Source organism: Alosa sapidissima, chromosome 18 (assembly GCF_018492685.1).
Source record: "Alosa sapidissima isolate fAloSap1 chromosome 18, fAloSap1.pri, whole genome shotgun sequence".
Taxonomy (NCBI): domain Eukaryota; kingdom Metazoa; phylum Chordata; class Actinopteri; order Clupeiformes; family Clupeidae; genus Alosa; species Alosa sapidissima.
Genome location: NC_055974.1, coordinates 3738921 through 3766377, shown reverse-complemented (window position 1 = coordinate 3766377; position 27457 = coordinate 3738921). Strand labels below are relative to the sequence as shown.

The following is a 27457-nucleotide window of genomic DNA, read 5'->3' as shown; positions in this document are numbered from 1 at the left end:
GGCCTACAAATACATTGCTTCATGAAGTGGGCCCACCACAAAAGTGGACATGTCAAAACAGCTTTAAAGAGGTGGACAGTGGACAGGGAAAAACACTGAGAAAATCCGCATGTTCCTAATCTATGTCCTGCTCTGATGATTTGCTGGGAAAACGTCTTATCGGTCGCTTTCCCAGGCCAGGCTTGCAGGTGAGGTGAGGGCTGTTAAAAAAAAAATAGCTGTGGCGCAGGGGAGACATGACTTGGACCCGCCCCTTCGCCTCCAATTGGAAGCAAGAGTCACGCTGCTCATTCGGTGCAGCAGACCATAGATAACCTACGACTCACGCTGCAGAGGCTCGAGCAGGCATCGAGTCGTGTTGGCGCGGGAGCAGCGGGGATGATTAATTAGTCAAATAAAAAACTCGGTAACGTGACACGGGCACAGATAAGAAGACACTAAGGGAAACGAATGACGAAGGTGTTTGGGGTCAAAGAGGACTCAAAACGTGTAGGAACATCTCTTTTCACATTAGGTAATTCCCCTTATGTTATATTGTCATGTTTAAACTATACATTTAAAAATGCAATCGCGATGCTTCAAAGTCTGTCCTCGCTTTAAAAGTCGCGCAGTCGAACTTAGACTTAGAGAGCTATTTATAATGCATCTTCAGCTATGGTAGCAGAAGACCGTGTTCACGTTGGGGACTACATGTTTTCCGACATTGTAAGATCAGCCTTTTAAAGGTTTATGCGTCAAATCGCACGGTCATTTTTTTCTGGAATAATCACGGGAAAAGAGTAACAAGATCCAACCTCATAGGCGAACTATTATTTAAGTTACAAAGTGTTGGTGTTGCCTTTTAGTTCGGCTGGAGATTGTGCTGATTGAGGGGCATACTTCTATGTTTTATCACACTTTTTCTCTGTTTCTGTTGCAGGGGCGAGTCGTTTTCATGCAGCTGAGCAGGAGCCGAGTAGCCTAGTAGCCACGCATCATCCGGCGGAATGTCTGGCGTCTGTGGAAGTGAGGCATGCAAGCTGTGGTAGGGCCCGCTGTGCAGTCAGCAACTCGGTGCGTCGTGGGTGCGGTGGAGCACACCAGTGATGCACTTGCACTTCATCTCACTGGACGTGAGTGACGTTGGGCTCGGAACCAAACAAATTGGGCCAATGCCGGATGTCAAACGGCGTCTGAATAGCTCGCCAGAGTTAAAGTAGGAGATCGTGAGCCATCCAGACCGAAATGAAAACGAAGCAGGATTGTTTAAAGTCATATTCTGTTGTTTGAAACTTGGTCTTGTTGCGCGAAGGTAATTGCTGTTCGCTCACGTAGCTTCGGACATGGGAAGTGTAAACACCGCCACTGAGTTCTGAGACTGAGTGCGCACTTGCCCCCCTCTGCAACGGTCAGGATGGACCGCGACGACCAGGAGGACGGATTGGACGGTCCAGTCCATGGACCCCACCGAATGAGGCCCTCCTCCTACCGAGCCCTCCGGAGCGCTGTGTCCAGCCTGGCGAGGATAGACGACTTTTTCTGCGAGAAAATTGGCTCGGGATTTTTCTCCGAAGTTTTCAAGGTAAGAGTCTCCCCCTGTCGCAGTTGCGGAGATTAAGTTTAGCCTACTTGTAAAAACCCGTTGCATCTTATTCAATTGACATCGCGCAGACCGCCTTTTAAATACCACCTTTACAGTCCGTTTTGGCGTGTTTGAGGCATGCACCATCAACATTTAGCAGCAGCAGGTGGCGCTAGTAGCCGGCCATCTGACACCTGAACACTGTACAGTTGAGCGAAGCCTTGAAACAAGAGAGGCATTTTTGACATGTGCAAAGGAACCCTTCCCTCTTTAATTCTGTATGAAGGAGAGCAGAAAGGTATGGAAAGAGGAATGGCAACGCACAGTGAGCCATTACCACGTCCTTTGATCCTGGTCATGGCCTTGTGTGCCCCCTTTCCTGCCACCTGACTCCAATTCATGGTGATTTACTGCAAATGAGCTAGGTCCTCCACTTTAATTAAGAGCAGCCCTTTTTAAAATGTCACTAGTGATGGAGCTGTGTATGTAAATGTGAATGGAGTGGACCAAGGCTGATGAAGGGGCAATAGATTGGATGGTTCCGTTAATAGGCCATGAGCCCGCCATGGTTGGCTCTTGTTTTTCTACCCCTGCCCCTGTCTGTGTGTTGGGGGGCTGTGATTCAGTCAGACTGAAATATTCTCTTTGTTAATGAGGTGTGTGTGTGTGTTTGCATCTGCACATTGAAATGATTGACATTTACAGTGTGTCCACAGTGTGGCTGTGAGGTCTAGATGTCTAGTTACACTGGTGCTCCTGATTAGCTAATCTTTGGGTCTGTGTTGGCAGCTGTGATTCAATCAGGGCTGAAATCTCCTCTGTGTGATGTGTTCAATGTGACCTTTAAGTTTCCAGACTCTAAACAGTGTAAATGAAAGGATTTACAGTTACAGTAGGTTTGTATGAGTGAGTTGGATGCAGGGTAACCCAAGTAGGCTACATTTACCCTCTACCTGAACCAAACAAAGTTGTCATTGTGTTCCCCTGAAAATATTTTAAATGAGGCCGTTTCAACACAGATTGCTTTTTAAAAGTAATTCTATGTCTAGTCGCTCTGAAATGTTATCACTGAAAAACACCAGGACTGTAGGATTATCTTGAATGCACCGTTACGTGTGCACATTTCCATTGACTTGCATTCATAGCATTGAGGTTCAAACAGGATCTGAAGCTAGCATAGGGCTGTAGCATGCATATCTGGACTACACAGAACATTGTGGGAAAACCATTATTTCTTCACACTCTGTTGCTATTTTGGATATATTGAACAAATAAAAATTCACATAGCCACTTTAAGATCACAATAGCTCTGCTTAAACTAGATTTAATATGGACAGACACTCTTGACCACACTTGTCTGCTTGTTCAGATGTGTCCTTAGGTCCAGAGGGATACCCTTTGCTGGCATATCAGCCTCTGTCTGAGGTTGGAGGGACCATCAGCACGTGTGTGTGTGTGTGTGTGTGTGTGTGTGCGTGCGTGCTGGCAGTGGCTTCCGTTCTGTTGGTTTTGTTTTTCTAGAAGAGAAGAGTTAGCCAGAGTAGTGGGTATTTGCGCTCAAGGAAGGTTGAGCAACCCTTACATGCCTGCTGGAGACGTCTTGTTTGAACAAATCCCACAGGTTGTGTTTTTCTTGAGGCTGCTGAGGCAAAACACGCCTTATGTGCAGGTTATATACACACACACACACACACACACATTACAGAATATGTATTGAAATATATGTGCATACAGCAATCCTGCACAAGCCAGACACACACACACACAAACTTTCTCATTTCTAAATGTTGCAAACAGGGTTTGGAATTCAAGAATTGGACTCCAAGGAGCTCCTCAGTGTCCTTATTATTGGATATTTCTAATAAAGCCTGACAACCCCATCCAATTTGCCTGTGTGCACTGATCTTCAAGGATCCCTTCTCGGCGGGCCAGTAACTAACACAAGTGGATGACCTCACTGTTGAGCAGAAATGCACTTCCGTAGCTCATTAACCTATGGATGTCATAAGGCCTCCCTGACCTCATTTCTGACCTGGAGTCGACACCACCGTGTGTGCACGCACCTGCACCTGCGCTCCTTACAACACCTGAGCTCCCTGCAGAAGACTACACCCCCCGAGTGTCCTGCGTGCGCCCTGTTCCACCCCCCGAGTGTCCTGCGTGCGCCCTGTTCCACCCCCCGAGTGTCCTGCGTGCGCCCTGTTCCACCCCCCGAGTGTCCTGCGTGCGCCCTGTTCCACCCCCCGAGTGTCCTGCGTGCGCCCTGTTCCACCATCGAGTGTCCTGCGTGCGCCCTGTTCCACCCCCGAGTGTCCTGCGTGCGCCCTGTTCCACCCCCGAGTGTCCTGCGTGCGCCCTGTTCCACCCCTGTTCCACCCCCGAGTGTCCTGCGTGCGCCCTGTTCCACCCCCGAGTGTCCTGCGTGAGCCCTGTTCCACCCCCGAGTGGCCTGCCCTAAGCACGTCAAGGAAACTCGCGCTGATCAACTCAGAAATGAGTAGAGGGCATGTAGGCTCTCTGTGAGTGGTGTGTGGCTGTGTTTTGTTTTGAGTGGGTTATTCTGCCTGTGTGTTTCTTTGCACATACTGTACATCTATGTATGTTGTTTTGATTTGTGTGTGTCTTTCTAGTCTGTCTGTCTCTCGCGCTCTCTCTCTCTCTCTCTCTCTCGCTCCCCCCCCCCCCCCCCCCCCCTCTCTGTGCACCATGGACCCTTTGTGTGTGATGTGGTTTCATGGACCCATGTTTGTGCCTGTAAGGACTTGAGAACCCCTCCTAAGTGCATTTTCTCCCTGAGTTGGTGCTGACAGAAGACTGACACATGATGCATGGTTGTCATGTTGCTGTTACATATCTGACATGGGCGTTAGAGACACTTCTGTATAGTTTGAAAATGATATGGACCTGATGTTTCTTTAGTTTTGTCACGTGCAAAGTTTAATAGCTGAGCTTTACAAAAGATTTAAGAGGACCACACACACACACCTACATTGAGACTGCGGAAATGAGGGGGTGTTATTTATATGAAAAGGATGATGTTTGGAATGCCCTGTTTGTCTTGGATGTCTGACAGAACAGGAGCTTGTGGGGGGGGGGGGGGGGGGGGTGTCTTGTCCAGTGGGGTCCAGCAGACTCATGCTTTGGCTAAGTGTGTTTGTGTGTGGTAGCAGCCCAGACACTTCACTTCACTTCTGAATTACTGAAGCTAGCAAGTGTGGCCTTTATTAGTACTTGGATGGGAGACCTCCTTGGAAAACGGAGTTGCTGCTGGAAGATCCCAATGTCCTAGTTGCAGTGGTGTGGCCACTGTGCTGCAGGAGATCTGGTTAAGATGTTAAACTGAGGTCCTAACTCACTGTGGTCATTAAAGATCCCATGGCACTTATCACAAAGATTAGGGGTTTTCGGTGTCCTGGCTAAATACCCACCTGGTTCATTTAATAATTATTAGAGTTTATTTGATAAGGACCGATACAGTATACATAGACAAACTGAAAACAGTTATCTGATGCAAGTATCATAGTGTTTATAGCCAACACACATTTTTAATTCATGGACTCTACTTTACACAGGGCAGGAATGCTTATGGACAAATGTGCCAAATCTGGTATTTGTGCAAGCTGCTGTTCGTAAAAGTAAATGCCCCAAACAGTTTTGTTTTTCATAGTAACTCACACACCCTCCTGGTCTTGGAAATGCAGACACACACACACACACACACACACACACACACACACACGCACATTGGGGGAGAAATATTCCTATCCATCTTTCTGGGTCGAGATGTCACTAAGTAGCAACAAAGAGTTAAGAACCACTCTGATTGGCTGGGAGATTTTAAAACTAGTTCAACTTGACCTCACATCTCTCTTACATCGATCTCTTTTGGTTTTTTTATTCCGTCTCCCCACAACCCAGTCAATCTTTCTCTCCCCTTTCCTGGGTCTGTCTGTTTCTTTCTTTCTTTCTTTCTTTTCTTTCTTTCTTTCTTCTTTCTTTCTTTCTTTCTTTCTTTCTTTCTTCTTTCTTTCTTTCTTTCTTTCTTTCTTTCTTTCTTTCTTTCTTTCTTTCTTTCTTTCTTTCTTTCTTTCTTCTTCTTTCTTTCTTTCTTTCTTTCTTTCTTTCTTTGTCCCCCTTCTCAGTTGCACTCTAGTCAGGGCTTGTGCTGTTGTCAGTCATTAAAAGGCCTTGTGTGTCTGTGTCTGTTTCCTGGAAAGAGGGAGTGTTTTAGTGCAAAACATCTTTAGGCTAAATGCTACTTTTCCCAAGTTTTATTCTTGTGTTGCATTTGCTCTGAATTATTTGTTTTTTTGTCACTGTGGTTTACATGTCCATATAAGTGTGTGTGTTGTGTGTGTGTGTGTGTGTGTGTCATAGTGAGTGCTCTCCAGTACCTACTGTCCCCTAGTCTCCCCACACCCTGGATAAACACTGCCCACCCCCCCCCCCCCCCCCCCCCCCCCACACGCACTCCACACACTCCCCCAGGTAAGGTGTCAGGGGTAGATGTGGAGAAAGGCTTGCGCAGGTAGGTCCCACATTTTGTGGAGAGAGAGAGGGACTTTGTCAGAATGAGGAAACACAAGAGCGCAATGTTGATGAAATTACAGCTGTGAAATGCTAGTGTAGCAGACGGGAAGAACCTGTCTCACTCTTGGGATCCATCACTCCTCCAGCCGTTCAGTCCAGCAGTCACCTGGTGTGTGATCTAGAGAAGTCTCCTTAAAAATAGCACGGGAATGTGCTCCAAGTGTATATTGGGAATAGCAGCCATGTTTGGATGTTCTGTATAGTGGATGTCAGAAGTACGGCAGTAAAGAGCAATTATTATGACCGCTGCGCAGCGAAGGTTTAGTCAGATTTTTTTTTTTTTCTTTTCTTTTCTTTAATTTTTAAAAAAAAAATTTTTTTCGCATGCCCAAATTTCCGTCAATGATTCCCGGGACACTGAAAGACCGGGGTACACGGAACTTGGATAGCATGGAACCATCGTTTTTTGTTTTGATCTGTAGCCCCCCCTGCTGGACTGGACCCCCCCGAAAGGAGGGTAGGGCAGACACAGTTTTCTGTGAATATCTCGAAAACCGTAGGGTTTAGGGAGGACCATTTTTTTTTTTTTGTATGTTGATCTCAAGGGGCCATGTCAACCCATTCCATAACCACTCATTTCATGTATAGCGCCACCTAGTTAAACACAAAAAAGTTAAAATGAGGTGTTGTAATTGAAGGTATCTGTGACCTAACATAGTCAAAACTGCACGAAATTGGAAGTGTATGATCATTATGACACCCCTCTGTATGCACGCCAGGTTTTGTGGAATTCCGTTCATGGGGGGGGGGGGGGCCACACAATAAATTAATTTATGTTACTATACACCAACTGGCCTGTAGGTGGCCGGAGACAGTTTTCTGTGAATATCTCGAGAACCGTAGGGCCTAGGAGGTCCACCTTTTTTATGTATGTTGGTCTTAAGGGGGCATGTCAACCCATCCCATTACCACTTATTTCATGTATAGCGCCACCTAGTTAAAAATTCAAAAGCAAAAAATTAGGTGTTTTCATCACAATATCTCTGGCTGACAAGGTCAAAACCTGTACGAAATTAAAGGTGTAGGATCATTATGACACCCTCCGAATGCATGCCAAGTTTTGTGTACTTTCGTTCATGGGGGGCCTTACAATAAAATAATTTATGTGTACATTTAGTGACATAACACCAACAAGGATTCCCCGGGACCACTGAAAGACCGGGGTACACAAAACTTGGTGGGCATGTACCCCCCACATGGATAGCATGGAACCGTCCATTTTTCGTTTTGATCTGTCAGCCCCCCCCGCTGGACTGGACCCCCCCAAAAGGAGGGTAGGGCAGACACAGTTCTCTGTGAATATCTTGAGAACTGTAGGGCCTAGGATGACCAATTTTTTCCGTATGTTTGCCTCCAGGGGTCATGTTAACCCCATTCCATGTGCACACATGTGCATAAACAGATACACACGCACACACATAACATTTTACAGTAATCATACGTATGACACATACTCACACAGTAGACATATGTACGCATGCATGCACATGCACAAACACACATACGCAGGCAAACACACAAGCAAGCACGCACACACACACACACACACACACACACACACATATAATCATAAACTTGTACACGCACACATGCACACAATTCAAGAATTTTTCCCCGTCATCTACTTCCTGAATCTTTGGTCATTGATACCCGGGACACCGAACCACCGGGGGTACATGAAATTTGGTGGGTATGTAGCCCCACTAGACTTTTACGGAAAAATTTCATTTCGTCCCCGGGGACCACCACCAACCCCCCCGTGCTGGGCCCCCTGAACCACAAAAAAAAAAAAACAGTTTTTCCTAAGTAACTACCTGAACCGTGGCACTGAGGATGAAGAATCTTTTATGGTATGTTGGTCTCAAGGGCCCACATCAACCTGGCTTATAATCACTCATTTGTGATTTGCACCCCCACCCCCCGGTAAAAAATTAAAATGCAATATTATTATTCTGCTTTAATCGCCCCTATCTTCAGTTAAGATGTTCAGAACTGCACCCAATTTTATGTGTATGATTGACCTGGCATTCTCCGGGGGTATGCCAAGTTTCGTAGAATTTCATCCATGGGGGGGGTCTAAAAAAATTAGGTTATGTGTACATTTAGTGACTACACTCATTGGCCTGTAAATGGCGGTGCACACATATACACATGCACACACACAGGCACCCACATACTATCGGTATTAGAACGGCCGATACATAATTACAAATTCAGTAGGATTAAAGAAAGCCAAAATAAATATTCATCATCATCATCATCATCATCATGGCTGCATTTTCAGTATTGGCGAGAAGTAGTCGTTTGTCCACTAGATGGCGCATTGTTGCAGTGAGACGTAATTTTGTTGGAAGTTAAAAGTGGGTTGGAAAAAAACAATGGACGCTTCATACAAGGACTGTAATTTACCGCAGCGAACATCTAATAAGGATAGGACGATGTTCACATGAAGTGTAATTCCCATTTCTTCTTGAAGCCGAAATAAATCTGAGGATGTTTATCGGACATGCTTGGTTTTTACTGCAGGTACGTTAATCTTGTAATATCAATAAGGACCTAGGTAATGTTACCGTTAGCATTGGTTGAGTGATGGAGGCCCATTTGATTGATTGCATTTGTAGAAAACTATAAATGTGGTTATACCAAGCAAATTGATAGCAGCACTGTTTGTATCTTTCGACTGTCATTTATTGCACGTGCTACAAAATCATTCTGTGCAATGGAAGATTTACCAACGTTACACCGGTCTGATACAGTTTTGCCTATACATGCGTGAGACTGAGACGCCTGTTTATTTTGTTTTAAGTGCGTGCAGGGTGTGAGAGGGGAATCGATGTGCTTTGATTCCAGCTTGGTAGTTGTAGTCTGTGAAATTAAAGAGCATGTGTGTGTGTGTGAAGTATCCAAACAATGACACCTTAATTTCATTATGGCTGCTTTAGCAACACACCCTTAAGCTACTGTGTAGTGGGTCCCATGTAGAAGTGGCTACTTCATTCGCGCTTTCCTTGATTCATGGAGCTGCGTGAATGTTATTACAACTTTTCGCCACGATATGGCAGTTTAAGTCCGCTTGATACTGTAAGGCGTAAGCCATTGGTTTCCAAAGGAGATTTTATTTGTGTCGCCAGCATAGCCTATTGACAATTTATGTTGTAAATAGGCCTACCTTATAATCCTACCTGTAGCTTAGGGAAGCTAACAGCTTTCTATTAGGATCTAGTTTGTTAGTTACCGTTTTGTCATAACTCCCTGATGCATTTAGAATAGCCAGAGCGTGTATATCTCAATCGGAAAATTAAACAATATCGGGTGCCTATGGACTAGGCTGGGTGAACCCAGCCTGATCTGCCCGCTATTTATTTTTTGATTTCTTAAAAGATTGAGCTTGGTCTGATGAAAGCCAGACTAGCCATGGACCTCAGTTAAACAATGCAAGGGAACATGAATCAGCCTATATTTGCACGAACAACAACGGACAAAAGCTCTTCAACTTTGGCCCGTTAAAATGTGTATGAACAGTCTAGCGACGCATTTCATCCAGGCCCATTTGGACATGTCCGTTATTTGCACCACTGGTTAGATGTAAAACAGCATTTCGTTTCAGACTACTGTTACTTAATTTGTGCATTAACAATAACGTTTCAGACTACTGTTACTTAATTTGTGCATTGACAATAAAGTATTACATGAACTAAAGATGACTAAAATCTTATGTAGAAGAAGAAACATTCACAAAAAATCCATCCATCCAAAAATGACCTTTTGTTTTTGATAGCTGTTGAAAATGGCACGGAACTGACAGATGTTTTTGTTTATAAATACATAAAAAAATATATAAATAACATTATGCTGATCCCTTTTGCTTTTCCCAAATACAATGTAACCTACAGGTGTAAGTGACCTTTCATCAATCCAGTTGCAATGGATGAACTGTGATGAACTGCCCTACTTGTGATTGTTTAGAGATGTTAAAGGTTTTATAACAATGCTACATCTTCTTTGGCTATTCTACAATCTATTCACCTTTTCAGCACCAGTAGGCTACTTTCTGTGCAGCCGCACACACACACACATGCCAAACAAGCATACACAAAAGTTTCAAGAGTGGGGGATGGAGTAAAATATGGAGACAAATTGAAGTGTGATTTATTTTCGCGGAACGGATGTACAGGACTGAGCGGCGGTCATATTTTGTACCACTATGCGGTACATCTAGTTTTAGTAGTCATCTGTCAATGATTTTCTGGATTAATCTATCAGTTTGGTTGATAAAATGACAGGAAATGTTGGAAAAAAAGTCAATCTGTGCTATCCAAGGCCTGTCCTCAAATGCCTTGTTTTGTGCATACACCAACGATATTTAGTTTGCTGTCACAGAGGAGTGTGTAAAGGTGAAAATATTCAAGTTTAAGAAGCTACAATCAGAGAATTTAAGGTATTTCCCAAACCAATCAACCAAATATAGCTGCAAGCAGCAATGCGGGGGCCAAGCAGTGCGCTATAACAGGAATGGCATTGCCATGCCATGAGCAAGCGCTCACAGCAAGTTTGATTGCCATTGGATAAAGAATGGCTGAGAAATAAGCTCATTTACTTTGTTACAGCGCCCCTAGAGGCCAAATTACACCAATGTCCTTGTGCGCTCTCACAATCAGCTACCATGTCCCTCAAGTTTGGACTTCATACACCAAAGTGTTGCTGAGATGTGAGCTCACTTTCTTTATTACAGCACCCTTAGAGGTCAAATGAGACCACTTTCCTTGCATGTCCTCACAATCAGCTATGTCCATGTATCAAGTTTGGACTTCATACAACGAAGCGTTGCTGAGATATGAGTCCACTTCTTGTATTACAGCGCCCCCTATAGAGGCCAAATGATGCCAATTTCCTACTGTGTCCTCACAATGAGGTACCAAGTCCCTGTACCAAGTTTGGACTTCATACATCAAAGCGTTGCTAAGATAGGAGCTCACTTCCAGTATTGCAGCGCCCCCTATAGAGGCCAAATGATTCCAATTTCCTAGTGCGTCATCATAATCAGGTAACAGGTCCTTATACCAAGTTTGGACTTTTTACTCCGAAGCGTTGCTGAGATACAAGCTCCCTTCCTGTATTACAGCGCCCCCTATAGAGGCCACATGATGCCAGTTTCGTAGTGTGTCCCCACAATCGGATACCAAGTCCCTGTACCAAGTTTGGACTTTAAAGCATATCCGAGATGTTAGCCCACTTCCTGTAAGGCGTTATTGTCGCCATGTGTGATTGGCTGTCACAAATAAATAAACTTGAAATTAAAAAATCTGACAAGTATCGTTTGTGCGGCTCGGTCTGAAGATCATCTCCGCCAAGTTCTGTGAAAATCGGATGAAATTTGTAACTGCTGAAACTTTTCGTAGAGTTTGGACTAAATCCAATATGGCGGAGGTCCAATATGGCGGAAAGTGATGGTATAGGGGTCGATGAACTTGGGATGTTCCAAGGATTAAGACGCTACCTCAATTGTGAAAATCAGACAAAAGAGTCAAGGATCACGCGCATGAACGCATGTCCAGCATTGAACTGGTGGTGGCACTAGAGTGTTCAATGTATATGCATAAAAATTGCTGTGAGTGATTGGGACAGTGTCCTGACTAATGGTATCGAGTTTTGTTATGTTAACTCAAAGCGTCACGGAGATATTAGTCCACTTCCTGTTTGGCGGCTTCATCACCATATTTGATTGGCTGTCACGGGCAAACAAAAATCTAATTGAAAAATCTGACAAGTATCGTTTGTGCGGCTCGGGCAGAATATCATCTCCGCCAAGTTCTGTGAAAATCGGATGAAATTTGTAACCTCTGAAACTTTTCGTAGTTTGGACTAAATCCAATATGGCGGAGGTCCAATATGGCGGAAAGTGACATAATAGGAGTCATTGAACTTAGGTCAGTCCAGGGATTCCAACAGTGCCTGATTTGTGAAAATCTGATGCACCCGTTCAATGGTCACATGCGTTAATGCAATCCAGTTTTGACCCATTGGTGGCGCTAGAGTGTTGGGCATAGAGTTCTGTAAATTGGTGAGAGTGATCATGGGACAGTGCTGAATCAGTGTACCAAATTTCATAATTTTCGGCCAGATTTTGACCTGTTGGTGGCGCTAGATGGCTGGGTTTAGAGGTCTGTAAATAAGTGTGAGTGGTCAGTGGAGTGTCCCGAAACTTTCTGCCAAAAAATCTGAACTTTTTAGCCAGGCATTCTATGGGCTGCCATAGACTCCAATGTCAGATAAATAATAATAATAGGAAAAGCTTCGCTGCTTGGCCCCCAATTACCAAAATGCGATTTAATTTAATAGTTGACAGCTAATGGAGTAAGTGATGCAAGGCGCTAGTGCATAGTGGTTATTCACTTGTGCACTAGGTCATAAATGAGTGAAAGTTGCAAACCCAGGACTAGTTGTCGTTTGAATGGGTGTCTCCATCACTCTTTTGTGCATACTGTTCTGTCTCTTTCCCCTCTCTCACTGTAACCTTCTCTATCTCCATCCAGAGGAGTTTGTAATCCACGGGGAATGAATCTGTATTCTGTGTCATAGGAAAGCTATGTGCAATATATGCCCCCTCATAGTGGGTTTAGGATTTTACACACACACACACACACACACACAGAGAGTTGATTTGGAATCCCCCTGATGTTAGAAGCAAACCGATGAGCAACACTACAATGCATCTACATTTATTCAGTCATGTTAATCTTCTCCACAGCATGTCATCGCCTTTCACTAAGTGGCATGCACAGTGACGCACACATTTTCCTTCTCCACACAGAGCTGGTATTGAGTAGCCATTCCAAGTGTTGCTGAGTGCAAATTGGCTTGGATTAATCTCTGACTGTGTGTTTACTGAGGGAAAGCAGGCCAGCTCCTGGTCCGGCCGTAAGCTTGTGCAAGTGTGCTGCAGACCTAAGGCCACTCACACCATCTCCCTCTGCTCCGTCAGCATCCCCACTCCGGTATTCCCAATCTCCCTACTCTACTCCACCCCATCAGCATTCCCAGTCTCCCCACTACACTCCACCCAGTCAGCATTCCCAGTCTCCCCACTACACTCCACCCCGTCAGCATTCCCAGTCTCCCCACTACACTCCACCCCGTCAGCGTTCCCAATCTCCCCACTACACTCCACCCCCGTCAGCATTCCCAATCTCCTCACCCCGTCAGCATTCCCAGTCTCTGCACCCCACTCCTAGTTATACCCAGTGATTTGTTGGCACAGAAAAGGTGAGGTCCCATCTGTCGTCATTTTAGAGCGTTCAGCATTCAGGACTTCGGGACTATGATATGGTCAATAAATATACTTTCGAGTGTAATCATTCCCAACATCAGTTAGAGCGAGTGATGGCATAAAGTTAATGACCGTATTAATCTTGAGTGTGCTTTAAGAAGTCAATCATGTGGCATGGCAGAACATATACTGTACATCATAGACTTAATCCCTGTGTGACTGATTCATTTTCATTCATTCAACAGATCTGAACTAGAACTAATAATTATAATATACAGTACCTAGCTTTGACTGAGTACCTGTGTTGTGTGGGACATGGCAGAGAGTGTAGTTTAAGCCTTTATTAATATGGAGGGGAAGCGTATGGTTGCCTGTCAACTGAGGCAGAAAGGATGTGTAAGTCAGGTTATGTGTGCGTCTATGCAATATTGATGGTGAGATGACTGGTGGATTTGGTAATGTTTGTGGTGGGACAGAGGTCTTCCCTGTGTCATTCAAGATTGATCAACACATTTTTTTAAGTGTGTGTGTGTGCGCACATGTGTGGAAAAAACACTATTGTAAGTAGTAGCATTAAAAATAAGTTTAAGTTTAATTTATTTTTTTGTGTGCGTGCGTGCACGCTCAAGCTGGCCCCATATAGCTGAGCACATATTTCACAAAATCAGCAATATGCTATATTTATTCATCTTTTTACTGTCTTTTTTAATCAATAATATTATGCAGGGAAATATCTTTCCACTTTAACAGACTGTATGTGGTACATGTGCTATCTATGCCACAGGATATTTATTTTAAACAGATAAGACCGTGAAGAGTGGCAGGAAGTGAGTGGAAGAGAGATGAGGTTGGATTGGGAAATGACCTCAGGTCAGATTTGAACCAGGATCCCTGTGGGCACCTGGACTCGAATGGATCCTGCAGCCTCTTGCACCACAGTGCTTCCCAAAGTTAATTATTTTTTAATCAGTGTTGATTCTTTCGCTCTTTCAGAATTCCACTGTATTTGTTTAGATAAATGCATGCAAGGAAGGGAAAGATCTGTACTGAGCACTGTGGTACCACCTGGATCTGGATTTCCACTCTGGTTCCACAGCCGTCAGGAAACTGTGTGTAGGGCTTTGGATTTTGAACGCCATAGAGCTAACATTCCAAGGCTTTTAACAAATGAAAGTAGATCTTCAAAGTCTCAAAGGGGTGTGGTAACCAGATGGGGCGGATGTAGCATTGCTTCCACCTTAAGTAACTTCTTTAATCAAATTGAACTTTAATTGATTAAACCTCATAAATCCTTACCCTGGTACAACCACTTATTCACTTTAGTGCCCCTCATTCATTGCTTCATCCCAATGAAGACTAAAAGCTTGGGAAGCTATATGTTGGCAGTTCTTGGCGGAGGCAGGCATGTAAGTCATCACTTTCCACAATGAATTGCACCACTGTGAGAGGGAGAGTGTGGTGGCCTTTTTAAGCATGAAGTAAATACTTTAATCATGAGGGTTTTGATCAGATAAAGCGGCATGTAAAAAAGCAGACCTGTGTAAACTGTTGTCTCATGAAAGGTGCTCTCTGTTAAGTGTGGCGAGGCGAGGGTGTGCGTGTGTGTGTGTGTGTGTGTGTAACCAACAGAGGCTCTCATGAAGAGGCTCTGAGAGTGAGAGCCAGTTAAGGTGTGTGTGTCTGTTTGGGGAGGAGTGGGCAGCTGAAGAGCCTCTCAGAGGAAAGCTGGTAATGACAGTAGCCCCCCCCCCCCCTTCATGCTCTGTTCAGGTGCAGCATAGGACAAGTGGTCAGGTGATGGCGTTGAAAATGAACACGATGGCCTCCAACAGAGCCAACATGCTGAAGGAGGTGCAGCTCATGAACCGCCTCTGCCACCCCAACATCCTCAGGTGAGTACGCTCAACTCGCATACTTAAACTTAGACATGCCAACCCAGCATCTTTAGGTGAGTATACTCACCTCACAGACTAACCCCCCCTCACCTCACACAACCACACCTCACCTCAACATTCTAACCCCAATCTCCTCTAGTGGTGAGTACACTCAACTTGCATACTTAGGCATTGCCAACCCAACTCTACTCACTACTGAAGTTCAAACATGCTGCTTCTGCATCCTAATGAGTATACTGCACTGGCTGTCACCTACATAAACATGCCCTCATTCTTCTCTAATTAGACTGCCCACAGCACTCACATAGTTATACATGCTCCAAAATTTGCATTCCTAGAATCAAGATTCAACCACTACCATGCTTCTCCCCTAAACATTAGTGTGCAGAAATACTTACCACGTACTTTCACACTTCCTGTTCAAATATTCCTCCACTACCTGTACTATCTGCATGCCTGAGAGAATAGCACACTCGCTAGTATGTTTTATCAGTTAACAACACGCAAAGTGCAGAAAACAAGAATACCTTAACTGATTTCTCTATTTGAGAAATAATTTTGACTATCTAAATGTGACGTTTTCTATTTACCGGTATACATTTAAAGGAACCGTATGTAAGATAGTGGCCAAAACTGGTACTGCAATCACTTTCAAATTACTGTAGAGCTGTGTATCCCCTCCCCCTCCCCCCTGACTGGCAGAGCTGGCAACCAGGATGCTGAAACACTACTGACTTTGTGATTAGTAGATAGGTGGAGGGTGGTGCATCAGGCCAAAACACAACATGACGACATAAACATCAGTTGAGGGCTACAACTTCACTTTTTAAATGACAATATCCTGGCCGGACTACTGTTGTCAGTGATATAAGTATTTGAAATGAACATGATTTCTTAATGTCTAGTGACGTATCAGGGCCATTTTATCATTAATTGAAAGACATTTCTTACATACGGCAAAACAATGCCTAAAACCTTTGCGTAGTACTTGATGTAATTTCTTTTCCCTGGTAGGCTCTTCTCTTTCCATCCCAACTCCAATGCCTGAACAAGGTTGTGACTGAACTGTTTCATGGATCTCTCCACTTTGATGATGTGATCGTATTCTTATGTTTCAATAGGTTACTAATCATATTTGGCATATTTAATTCTGCTTGACGCAACTTGCCACACACTGGAGTTGCAAAATGTTTGGCATTGTTTCGGTACATTTCCCACCACATTGGCGTAGACAATAAAGAGAGCGACTGAGAAATGTCTGCAGAGCCATTAATCACCAAGTTGGTCATTAGTCTCTCTCTCTCTCTCTCTCTCTCTCTCTCTCTCTCTCTCTCTCTCTCTCTCTCTCTCTCTCTCTCTCTCTCCTCTCTCTCTCTCTCTCTCTCTCTCTCTCTCTCTCTCTCTCTCTCTCTCTCTCTCTCTCTCTCTCCCCCCGCCCGCCCGCCAATGCAAACATGTGCACCCATACTCTGAAAGTGTGTGTGTCATCAAGAGTGTGGAAAGTGTGATTGTGTGTAATGGAGAAATTGATTGTTCTGCTTTTAAAATGGGCATAGTGCCAGCTGTCAGTTCTCCTTGGCTTGCGAGGTGGTTTAAGTTTTTGACCAGCTGTGGCATGTGAGGAGACTCATTAAAACTTCAGAAATTGTGCTTCTTAGCACCCGCAGGGTATGTGTGTCGTTTCCCAATTTTACACAGACACACACAGACACACACAGACGAGTGGTGGGATCCTGAAGGAACTTGTCACTGTTTTTTTTTTTTTTTTTTTTGTCAGCACAAGGCTGTGTGTGCATGTCTGTGTTTATGTGTGTTTTGCTTTGAAACTGAGATGTCGGTGATTGTGTGTGTGTGTCTTTGTTTCTCTGTGCAGGTTTGTGGGTGTGTGTGTTCATGAGGGCCACCTGCACGCTCTGACTGAGGTATTAACTCCTGACACACACCATCATTAAACACACACACTGACCATAACAAGTGTGTTGTGTTAGGTACACACCAAATGTAATTATTCTGGACACTAATATATGTGTGTGTTGCAGTATATTAACGGGGGGAACTTGGAGCAGCTGTTGGACAGTGAGATAATGTTGCCATGGGCAACAAGGATTAACCTTGCGCTGGACATCAGCAAAGGTCTGCAGTACTTGCACAGTAAAGGAATATTTCACCGGGACCTGACGTCAAAGGTAGAGACATCGCGCGCACGCACACACACACACACACACACACAGACATTCCTTCTCTTATCTGACAGGTTAAGGTATTTGACCTTTGCCCTACGGCTCTCTGCTTCTTTGTCTGCATGGTCGGCGTGTGTACATGTATACACGTGTGTGTGTGTGTGTGTGTGCGTGCGTGTAGAACTGTCTGGTGCGCTGGGAGGCTGGCCTGTGCACTGCTGTGGTGGGGGACTTTGGTCTCGCTGAGAAGATTCCGGACTGCAGGTCAGTAAACTCCTCAATCCAATGCTCCTGATAAGATCCCCCAATCAGATAGGTGACCTCGACACCCTTCTCATCCTCCTCCCTTTTCCTCTTTCTTATCCTTCACTCGCTCTAGCTGTTGCTCTCACACCCTCTCTAACTCCCCTTATCTGTGTGTACATCTACACTGTGTCTTCAGTGTTCTCTATCTCCTACTCATACATCCCAGTACATTTGCACTCTGGGGTTTGGCTCGTTAGTTGTCCCCAATCTTCAGGGCAGACATTTCTACATTTGTGTGTTTGTGTAGGGAAGTCTGTGCGGTGTTATTTGTTTATGTAGGGAGAGATGGCGGGTGGGTGCGTAGCTTTCTAACATCCGCCCCACTGTGTCTGTTTATGTTGCTGAGATTTCTGCTTAGGTCTTCATCTCACACGTACACGTACACACCACACTAGTGTTGTAGTACTTGACAGCAATTGACAATATTTTTTACTTGGTCTCGCTTGGACATGGAGGACTCAAGGTTTTTCTAGGTATTTCTAGACCAGACGGCTATTTCACAATGTATTTGTTTTTTTTTTTAACACAATACTGTGATTGGATGTAAAATTGAATTTCATCATTTGAAAGAGACGTTACTTTTCTTAACGGCTGTCCCCGCTCACCCTTCACACGCGTGCAGCTGACTACGGGACACCGGTGAAGATGAAGTAGAAGAAGCTGTTGTGTTCTGGGATCGAGCAGATGGGTGTCGGCCAAATCCTCTGGCATAAAAGTTGGCGCTGGTCTTGTGTTGGACTTGATTTGGTCTTAACTCTTGTCTTAGTCTCGATACTCTCTGGACTTGGTCTTTGTTTAGTTGGTCTTTGTTTAGTTGGTCTTTGTTTAGTTGGTCTTGACTGCAACACACACACACACACACACACACACACACTGACAATGTCTCTCCCTCACACTCATAAGCACACAGAGCTATCTCTCAGTCCCTTAAATGCCCAGAGCCATAATATTTCCACCCAACAGTGTGTATGTGCCATATGAAGGGCTCACGCACGCACACACACACTCAGGACCCCCTCCCAAAAGCGTCTGAAATACGTGACCCCTCCAGTGAGTGGAGCAGACGTGAGACGTGATCTGTGGCGTGAGTCATCGAGGAGACCACAGAATCCCTGTCAGACGTCTCACTTGCGTCTCGGTGTATTGCCAGGTGCTCACGTAATACTGGAATAGATCTCAAGATAGATTTCACCGTGAATAGACATGATGCCCGGAATGCTACCGGGGTGGGGGGGGGGAAGTGTTATTTTAAAGTGCTCTTTGGGATTCGGTAGCACAATAGCCAGATGTTTGCATTTGAATAAGAATAGTTAGCTATTATGTGCTGTGTACAACTTGTTTGCATGCTCACACACACACATGCACGCACCACACACACACACACACACAGCTGCTCTGAGACAACAGATGTTGTCAAAGCCGTGTGTGTGTGTGCACAGAAGTGGTGTGTTTCCACCCTCTGTTTGCAAACCCACACTTTGTGTGTGTGTGAGAGAAACAGAGAGAGAGAGAGAGAGAGATGGAGAGAGACTTGGAGGGAAAGGAGGGGGTAGTGGGTAGATATACTGAGTTTTTTGGTAAGCTATCCAAATAAGGTCAAACTATTCCATCCCAAGCTCTCGCACTCTCTCCCTCTCCCTCGCTTTTTCTCTACTTCCCTAACTGTGTTTACACTGGGGGCTGTAATTCTGTCTGAGCTCTCTCTCTCTCTCTCTCTCTCTCTCTCTCTCTCTCCCCCCCCCCCCCTCCCTGTGTCTTGTGTCCTCGTCCATTTCTCTCTCTCTCTCTCTCTCTCTCCCCCTTGTGCCCCATGTCTCGTTCCATTTCTGTTGGAGATGACAGTGAGCATGCAGAAAGCCCCACGTTCCCAACTGCGTACTTACCAGTACAAAAACAAATGTCACAATACTGAAGAGAGTCTCTGGCCTATTCCAGCACAGGCTGGTTCAGTGATGGTCTCAGAGCGCGTGTGTGTGTTTTCATTCCTCAGTGACTGCTCTAACAGGCTGGGCATCGTGGGCTCCCCCTACTGGATGGCACCAGAAGTGCTGCGAGGAGAGCCATACAATGAGAAGGTAGGCCACAACAATACCTCTCCATCATAATAGCCTTGCTCCAGCTGCCGGCCCAGTGCTAGCTAAGGCTATGGTCTGGCTTACTGGTGTTAATAGCCCAGTTGTTGACAGAGACTGGAATACAGTCTGAAAAGCCAGCAATTTGTTCTAGCAGTCCAAGTCTAACAGACTTTTATATACACACACACACACACACACACACGCCAAAGGGGTCTAGGGCATAGATGGTAATTAAATTAGGGCTAGCAAGAAAATCAATCAGGAATGCTGATGCATGACTTTGGCAACAGACACTCTGTGAATACTGGCAGGCAAAGTGTGCACTGTAAACACTAACTGCAGGTATGGTAAATGATTGGAGCTGAAGTGTTTAGTTCAGCATGAGCACATTATAAAGACTTTCAGAATACTGGCCTAAAGAGCACTTGAAACCAGCACACTTGCTGTTTAAACAATCACATGCTTTGTTACTAACGTACAGTACTGCATCCAGTTTCACAGATTCTGTGTAGAATGTGTGTGTTTTACATGTATGTTAAGTCAGATTGACCAGTGTGACTTGTGCATTGGGCCTATTCAGCTGCCATCAATACAGTCTTTGAAGTGTGTGTTTGTGTTCCTTTTTCTATTCAGGTGGATGTCTTTGCATTCGGAATCATTCTCTGTGAGATCATTGGGCGAATCAAGGCTGATCCAGACTTCTTGCCTCGCACTGAGGTAAAATCGTTCCCTCTCTCACACACACAAACACACACACATACACATGTGTACCGACTACAACATTATGTGTAATTGCCTTTAATAGTCTACACCAGGGCTTGAAAACAAAATTATTTTTCAAACGTTCCGTTCCGAACAGTTCAGGTAGGCCTATGTTTAACGTTTTCGTTCGCAAAATATCGTTCGTTCTTAAAGTTCCGGCAGTGTTTGGCGGGCCTATCAAGTCTATTTTTGTGGACTTTACCTTAGAATAGACGTACTCATTATTTCCCCTTGATTTAGCCTATACCGTAGCTATACGTTTATATTTCCGCGATGGTAAAAAAAAAACATGAAGCGCGATTTGGTATGGTATTACCCGACAAACACGGGACGTCCCCCGGACCTCATGCCGACATTCACAACGTCCCTGATTGGTCCCGAACGTCATGTTCTCTAGCGGACGTTCCGGTGACCTTATTGACGTCCGGAGCAAGTTATCGTTTGGTTATTGCGTGATGTCCGGTGCAGGACTTTCTGGGGGACGTCACCGTCAGGTCCCTCGGATGACATTTGCATTTGGTCATTTCAAATGCCTCCTAAGGACCCGACAATAACGTTATACCAGGGATATGGGGGGGGGACGTTTGTTTAATAACACATGGCAGCAGAGTTGAGAGCGCTCTGGCTACCGCCTGCAGGACGGAGACATCACATCCATGCACGACTTCACGTTACACGTCTGGGGATGACTAAAGTATCTATCTATCTAGTCTCTAACAGTAGCTGCATTAGCCTACCGTAGTCTAAGGCAACATATCATACAGTTTATGAAGTTGTGCGTCTATGAGCAAAGTAGAACCATATGTCTACTTTTCTCATAGACGCACAACTTCATAAACTGGGAAAAGGGTTAACGTTAAACTCAAAATGTATGTGCTACATAATTACATAATAAATAAATAAATAAATAAATAAATAATAAATACACACAGCATGTCTGAATTAAGGTTTATATTTCCGCGATGGTAAAAAAAAAAAAAAAAAAAACACGAAGCGCGATTTGGTATGGTATTACATCCTGTAAATCTCAGCGTTTATCTCATCCTGTAAATCTCAGGCTATTACGCATAGGCTACAAACAATTTCCAAATCAGTTTCAGTAGCCTACGCTACGAGCTGGCCTAAGATCCGAAGTGGCAGACGGATAGGTTACATTACAACAGCAAGACAAAATATAGGCCTACACATTTGGACCAAAGGTCCATTTATTCTGTCTTTTTTTTCAAACTGCAGAAATCAAATTATTAGGCTGTTTGCCTACAATCAAACGAGTAGAACACTTAGGATATGCTTTTGTGAAATTTTATAAAATGTATAGAGAACGAAAAAAAAACGTTATTAACCGGTTTTGTGGATTTCAGAATAACGTTTCTGTTCCGGAACAGTTGAAGACCATTTTGTTTTTGTTTCCGCTCCTCGTAAAATTCCATTCGTTTTCGTTCCTTGAACCGGTTCGGAGCCCTGAGGGGTATTTCACAAAACCTAGATAAGGGATTAAGCTGGGATTTTTAGGTTATCCTGGATGAATTCAGCCTTGACTTGGTTTCACAAAAGAGATGGCACATAAGTTACCATGGGGATTTATTCTGTGCACCTAGCCTGGTCCCGACCAGGCTAACAGCCAAGCTAAGTTAATTCTAATGGTAATTATGTTGTCTTATTGGTTCAGCTAGCTGTCATTCACATCAGACCTCCGTGCTAATTTTTAAGGAGCTTTATTCCATTTATAAACTATTTGATAAATGTATTTGTTCGCAAAACAAAACAGATTGTCCGTCTACTACCATATGGTTATTATTTTAATTGTGATAGCCTTATAATTATTAACATAGGCCTAGAAAGCGCTCGCTACTGCAAAGAATGCACATAGTATGATTTACCTTAATATTATAGTTGAAAATACCTTCAAAAACTTGCCCCTCCACTTCCAATCAACTACAGTAGGCTATTCATCAAACGTCTATCAATAAAATAAGCAAACAATGAGTAGGCTACCTAGGCCTATGTTAATAATTATAAGGCTATCACAATTAAAATAATAACCATATGGTAGTAGACGGATGGGCAAGTTTTTGAAGGTATTTTCAACTATAATATTAAGGTAAATCATACTATGTGCGTTCTTTGCAGTGGCGAGCGCTTTCTTAATGATGTTGGGTGCCGAGACAAGGAAGCACTCACACGTGGGTGCATACATAAATTTGCATTCAGTTGGTCTACCACGCCTACTTCTGCTGTTTTACAGAAATAGCCATGATTCCCCATGACGCTATTTTCCGCGTTTTTTTTTTTATTCCAACCGTGGGCACTTTGGAGCAGAAACGAGAACGCGCACACATCCTGAATTACATACACCTGGCTTGACATAGTCGCTCCTACTCATCCTGGATTGGCATTAGTGAAACGAGTTGAGCTAGGATGACCAGACAACGCTATGTCAAACCTCGCTTTATCACTTATCTTGGATGTCTTAATTCTGCCTTTGTGAAATACCCCTCTGGTCTACACAGACATAGCAGAGGTTATTTTGAGCCCATTTTGGCTGATTTTGTGCAGATAGCTCCACTTTCTATGGTGGGATTTGATATTCGATAAGGGAAATCATGTACACAGCACCCAGGAAGCAAATAAATTCTGGTACAATTTTGGCATGTGTGTGTGTGTGTGCAAAATGACCCCAAGTCAGGCTTCCTTAGCACCTCAGAGTGGTACCTGGTGCATGCTAGCATTGTGGGGCACTGGACATTCTACTAGTCATGCTAAGTGGATGGACTAGATGATTGATTCCTATCTACCAGGATTGGTGTCCAAATCATCCTGTAAAGGGAAAACATTTAGTATAAAGAAACCGATGGGGGGGGGGGGGGGGTGCTGTGTGAATTCTGTACTTATCAGACTCTAAAATTTAATAGAAGCAAATAATGTTGGATCATCTGGAAACTTTGTAGCAACTACACAATGGACATTCAGTACTGGTCAAAGTCGAGCCAATAAGTGGAGCAAGGCTGCTGTTCTGCCGTGCCGTCTGTGCATTAGCTGGATGAAATGAAACCCTGATCCAGGACTGAGATGAACTTTATGGTTCTGTTTCAACTCTGCCCCTTGATAATACTGATCATAATCTCCAACTGATGTATGCAGGTTACATAATGAGCAAAGTGCCCATGCTTGGTAATGAACTTAGTGTGTGTGTGTGTTATAAAAATGATTCACCAAGTGCACCTTAAATGCATATAGCTTTGGGCTAAGGCCTGTACCTTCATTATCTTTCACATTTCAATCAGTATCAATACCGGTACACCAGTGCCCAATAGTACCCTTTTGTGTATACTTTACTCTGTCTAAATATGTAACAGTAACAGCTGGGTCATGACCAGAGAAATTGGTGGCTGCCAAGTTTAATCGGGCACAATTTTATATTTGTGACTCCATGGCAAAAACAGTCAGAAGCCGCACATTGCTGTTTTATTTTTAGATTTATGTCGATGTGGAATGTGTGTGCTAAAATGGTCAAATTTTAAAATGTTGGTATAATTTCAGTACACTGGGTCAGAAAAACAAAACTCGCAACAACGCCAAATGATGCAGTGGCCAAAAGTATATTACATCTGTAATGGTTTGCCACACTAGATCTCCTTGCTCACCCAGATGTGTCTCCGGTGCTGTAATTTGGCACGGGTTGATTTCATATGAAGCAGCAGTAGTAGGACCAATGTAATTCGGTGGATACAAATGAAAATACAGAGTTTGGTTTCACCACAGTGATCTCTGGTGGCCTTTCCCTGCCAATACCTCTTCCTGCCCCTCTAGCCAAGCATGTCTTACTGCGACCTGTAGGACGATGCAGTTGGACACCCATATCCAACTGCTATGTCAGAATACGATGCTCATCAGTCAACTTAACATCAATTCCTCGTCCATCTGCCAAAGGCAATGTGGATACACTGGCTGACAATGCAGATTACAAGTGAAGGGTTTCTGTTGGGCATCTGATCCTGCTTTAAGGTAACTGAGGGGAGTAGGCGGGGCATCATGACGTAGCAGTTGGATGTGGATATCCAGCTGTCCTTCGTACAGGTCGTAGCCAGGCTGGCTCTTTTCCCAAAGTCAAGCGATATAATTCATCTGTGTTGATCTCTATTGATTGAATGAATTAATGAATGATTGCTAAACACTAGCTCTGTGTGTGTTTTGAAAATGGCTTTTTATTTGGTGTGATTGCTCACGTCTGCAGGACTTTGGGCTGGACGTGGCAGCGTTTGAACTTATGGCGGGGGACTGCCCACCAGGCTTCCTCGCCCTGGCTGTTGTCTGCTGCAGTGTAAGTCTCACTCACACACTCACACACTCACTCACTCACTCACTCACTCACTCACTCACTCACTCTGAATCCGTTTCTCTCTCGGTCCTTATTAGTTAGCCTAGGAGTGCAAGTAAAGTCAACGTAAAATGAGGCCCAGTAATTAAAAAATATGTGTATATATATAATAAAAAGTAATTAAAAAGATGTAATGGAAATGGAGTGTGCTCCTCTCCTCCTCCCTCTCTCCCCTCAGATGGATGCTCCAGGTCGTCCCTCGTTCTCCACGCTGGTGTGTGAGCTGGAAGAGCTGCAGGGGCAGGGGGAAGCTCGAGATGAGCTGCCTCATAAAGAGGGTGAGACACGTGCGCACACACACACACACACACACACACACACACACACACACACACACACACACACACACACACACACACACACAGGATGAACGCGTCCACTCCAGTGGTTTTTTTTTTTTTTTTTTTTGTGAACAATAAAAAAAAGTTTTGTAAATAAGTGGTCTAACTGGTAAATGTGTATGGTATGTTGGTATATGGTCTACTGGTGTATTTTTGTTTTGTTGGGTGTTTGCTGTGTGTGATTTGTTGCCTTCAGCTTTCCAATCCTCCACTTCAGCCGTTTGTAAAGCAGTTTTTCCCCTCCTTCTCTGTCCTCCTTTAGCAGACGCTACAGCCTCTCTTGATCTCACCATGGAGAGGAGGCGGTCCCTCTGTTGCCCTGGTGACCCTCACCTGTCCTACAGCCAATCAGACATGCTGTCCCTGACCACACCCCCTCGACTGACCCAGCCCTCTCCCCAGACAGTACCCCTGACTCGGGTCAACCCCTTCTCCCAGAGAGAAGACTTGAAGGGTGGCCGGATCAAACTCTTCGACACGCCCAGCAAGTCTGTCATCTCGTTGACCTTTGACCTTCCTCCGCCCCCCGACCCGTCCGACCCGAGCCACTGTGGGCGAAACTCTCCGAGGGCCCACCGGCGCACCCAGTCGCTGCCGTGCAACCCCCCTCTTACCCTCCTGCCCAACGGGGCGCCGCCAGCATGCCCCACCGAGAACAGGACGGGCACTCCAAACAGTGACCGTGAGACGGAGGAAAGCACTGCATGTGGCATCTTACCAGACAGAGTTGACGTGGACCCAGCCAGGCCTGTGGAGCGGTCTCCCCGTGTGGGGAAAGAGGCAGACGCTGAAAGTCCAGCTGTCCACGCCATACCCCATGGGATGGAGCTGGACTCGTGCGCTGACGACCCGCGCTCCAAGAGCTTAGCGCTAGCGCTCATTAGCACCGTTGCAGATATACGTCACACGGCTGCTGCGGACCAATCACAGGAGGCAGTGGCCGATGGGGAGACTCTGATTGGGGCAGTGGAAGACGTGGATCTAGGCAGCCCAGGAGGCATGGGAAAGGGGGGTGGGGAGCATGGAGAAAGGGAAGAGGGGACGAGTGCACAGGCCCCAGTGGACTCTGGCCTAGAGTTCCCCTCCCTGGAACTAGTGATGGAGGAGGAGGGGGAGGGAGAGGAGACTGACGTTTCTGGGGAGCCGATGGACTGCAGGGCCTCCCCTGAACCACCAGAGGGCACTGCTGACAAACAATTGCACCTGGACACTAGCACTACGTCCCGAACTCCAGGCGACCCTGAGAAGCACCCTCCAAAAGACTGCAGTACTCCCTTTAAGGCACTAGAGGGTGCTGGTAGACCTTTGAATCTAGATGATAACATTCCTTTTGGCGCACTAGATAGTAGTGGAGTGGAGTCTCTCTCAAATGGCTGGAGTTCCCCCCTCTCCAATAGCCCTCCTTCTTCAGACACTCATGAGAACAACAACGGCCCAATCACACGGCCTGTGGGTTGGGGAGGTGGGACCAACGGCTACCACCCCACCCCCACGAGCACCACCCAGACTCCGTTCGACAGTCCCTCACCTGAGTACGATGAGGTCATTTCCTGCCCCGGTTGCTGCCTGGCTGGTCTGAGACTGCCGTCACTCTGCATCCGCACGCCCACCTCCCGCTCCACGGCAGCCTATAAAAATCTCAACAGAGACGCCACAGCCAATCAGGGACTGCTCTGTCCAGCTCCGCCCACAAGTAAACGCCCAGCTCTGAATGCGCAGAAGAATGTGTGAGGGTGACTTTATGGACTTTAGTGAGCGCGCTGGTTTGAATTTATGTTGTACAGTCTGCATTTTCTTCTAAAGCACCTGCATTATAAATATTATTGAATTGTTTGTTTTTGTTTTTTGAGATGGGAAAATTTATTTTGTTTTCATGACTGGATTGGATTGAATTGAATAAATAAAGAGACTTGACTTGCCTTCTTTAGAGTCGTTTTCTGCCTGAAAGCAATCCTCAGAAATGTGTGATTATTTGTGTTTGTGTGTGTTGTGTACATTCATTCATACATGTACATCATGATATGAAGATCTTACTCATATAGTTTAAGCACAGAAGAAAAATTAAAATGTATTTTATATTCGATGAATGATTCAAAATTGAA

The 27457-nt window shown here is 44.9% G+C and overlaps 1 protein-coding gene across 3 annotated transcripts; it reads left to right on the top strand.

The window, feature by feature from the left end:
* Positions 1–279: 279 nt before the first annotated feature.
* On the top strand, positions 280–27274 carry tesk1b (testis associated actin remodelling kinase 1b). Of its 3 annotated transcripts, XM_042069893.1 has the most exons (12): positions 280–514; positions 920–1291; positions 1393–1561; positions 15189–15310; positions 17187–17235; positions 17353–17499; positions 17675–17757; positions 19790–19874; positions 20508–20591; positions 24871–24957; positions 25193–25292; positions 25618–27274. In XM_042069893.1, exons 3-12 carry the CDS (start codon positions 1394–1396, stop codon positions 27084–27086), a joined length of 2394 nt encoding a protein of 797 aa, XP_041925827.1. In that variant the 5' UTR covers positions 280–514; positions 920–1291; position 1393; the 3' UTR covers positions 27087–27274. The 3 variants fall into 3 exon arrangements, with proteins under 3 accessions (XP_041925827.1, XP_041925828.1, XP_041925826.1); XM_042069894.1 differs by having other exon boundaries at positions 920–1561; positions 25621–27274; XM_042069892.1 differs by lacking the exon at positions 280–514 and adding an exon at positions 592–705 and having other exon boundaries at positions 920–1561.
* Positions 27275–27457: the final 183 nt, after the last annotated feature.

Coding starts and splice junctions, on each gene's coding strand:
- tesk1b (XM_042069893.1), top strand. CDS start 1,394: ATGGACCGCGACGACCAGGAGGACGGATTGGACGGTCCAGTCCATGGA. Junction 15,311..17,186: donor TGCCACCCCAACATCCTCAG/GTGAGTACGCTC, acceptor TTCTCTGTGCAG/GTTTGTGGGTGTGTGTGTTC. Junction 17,236..17,352: donor ACCTGCACGCTCTGACTGAG/GTATTAACTCCT, acceptor TGTGTGTTGCAG/TATATTAACGGGGGGAACTT.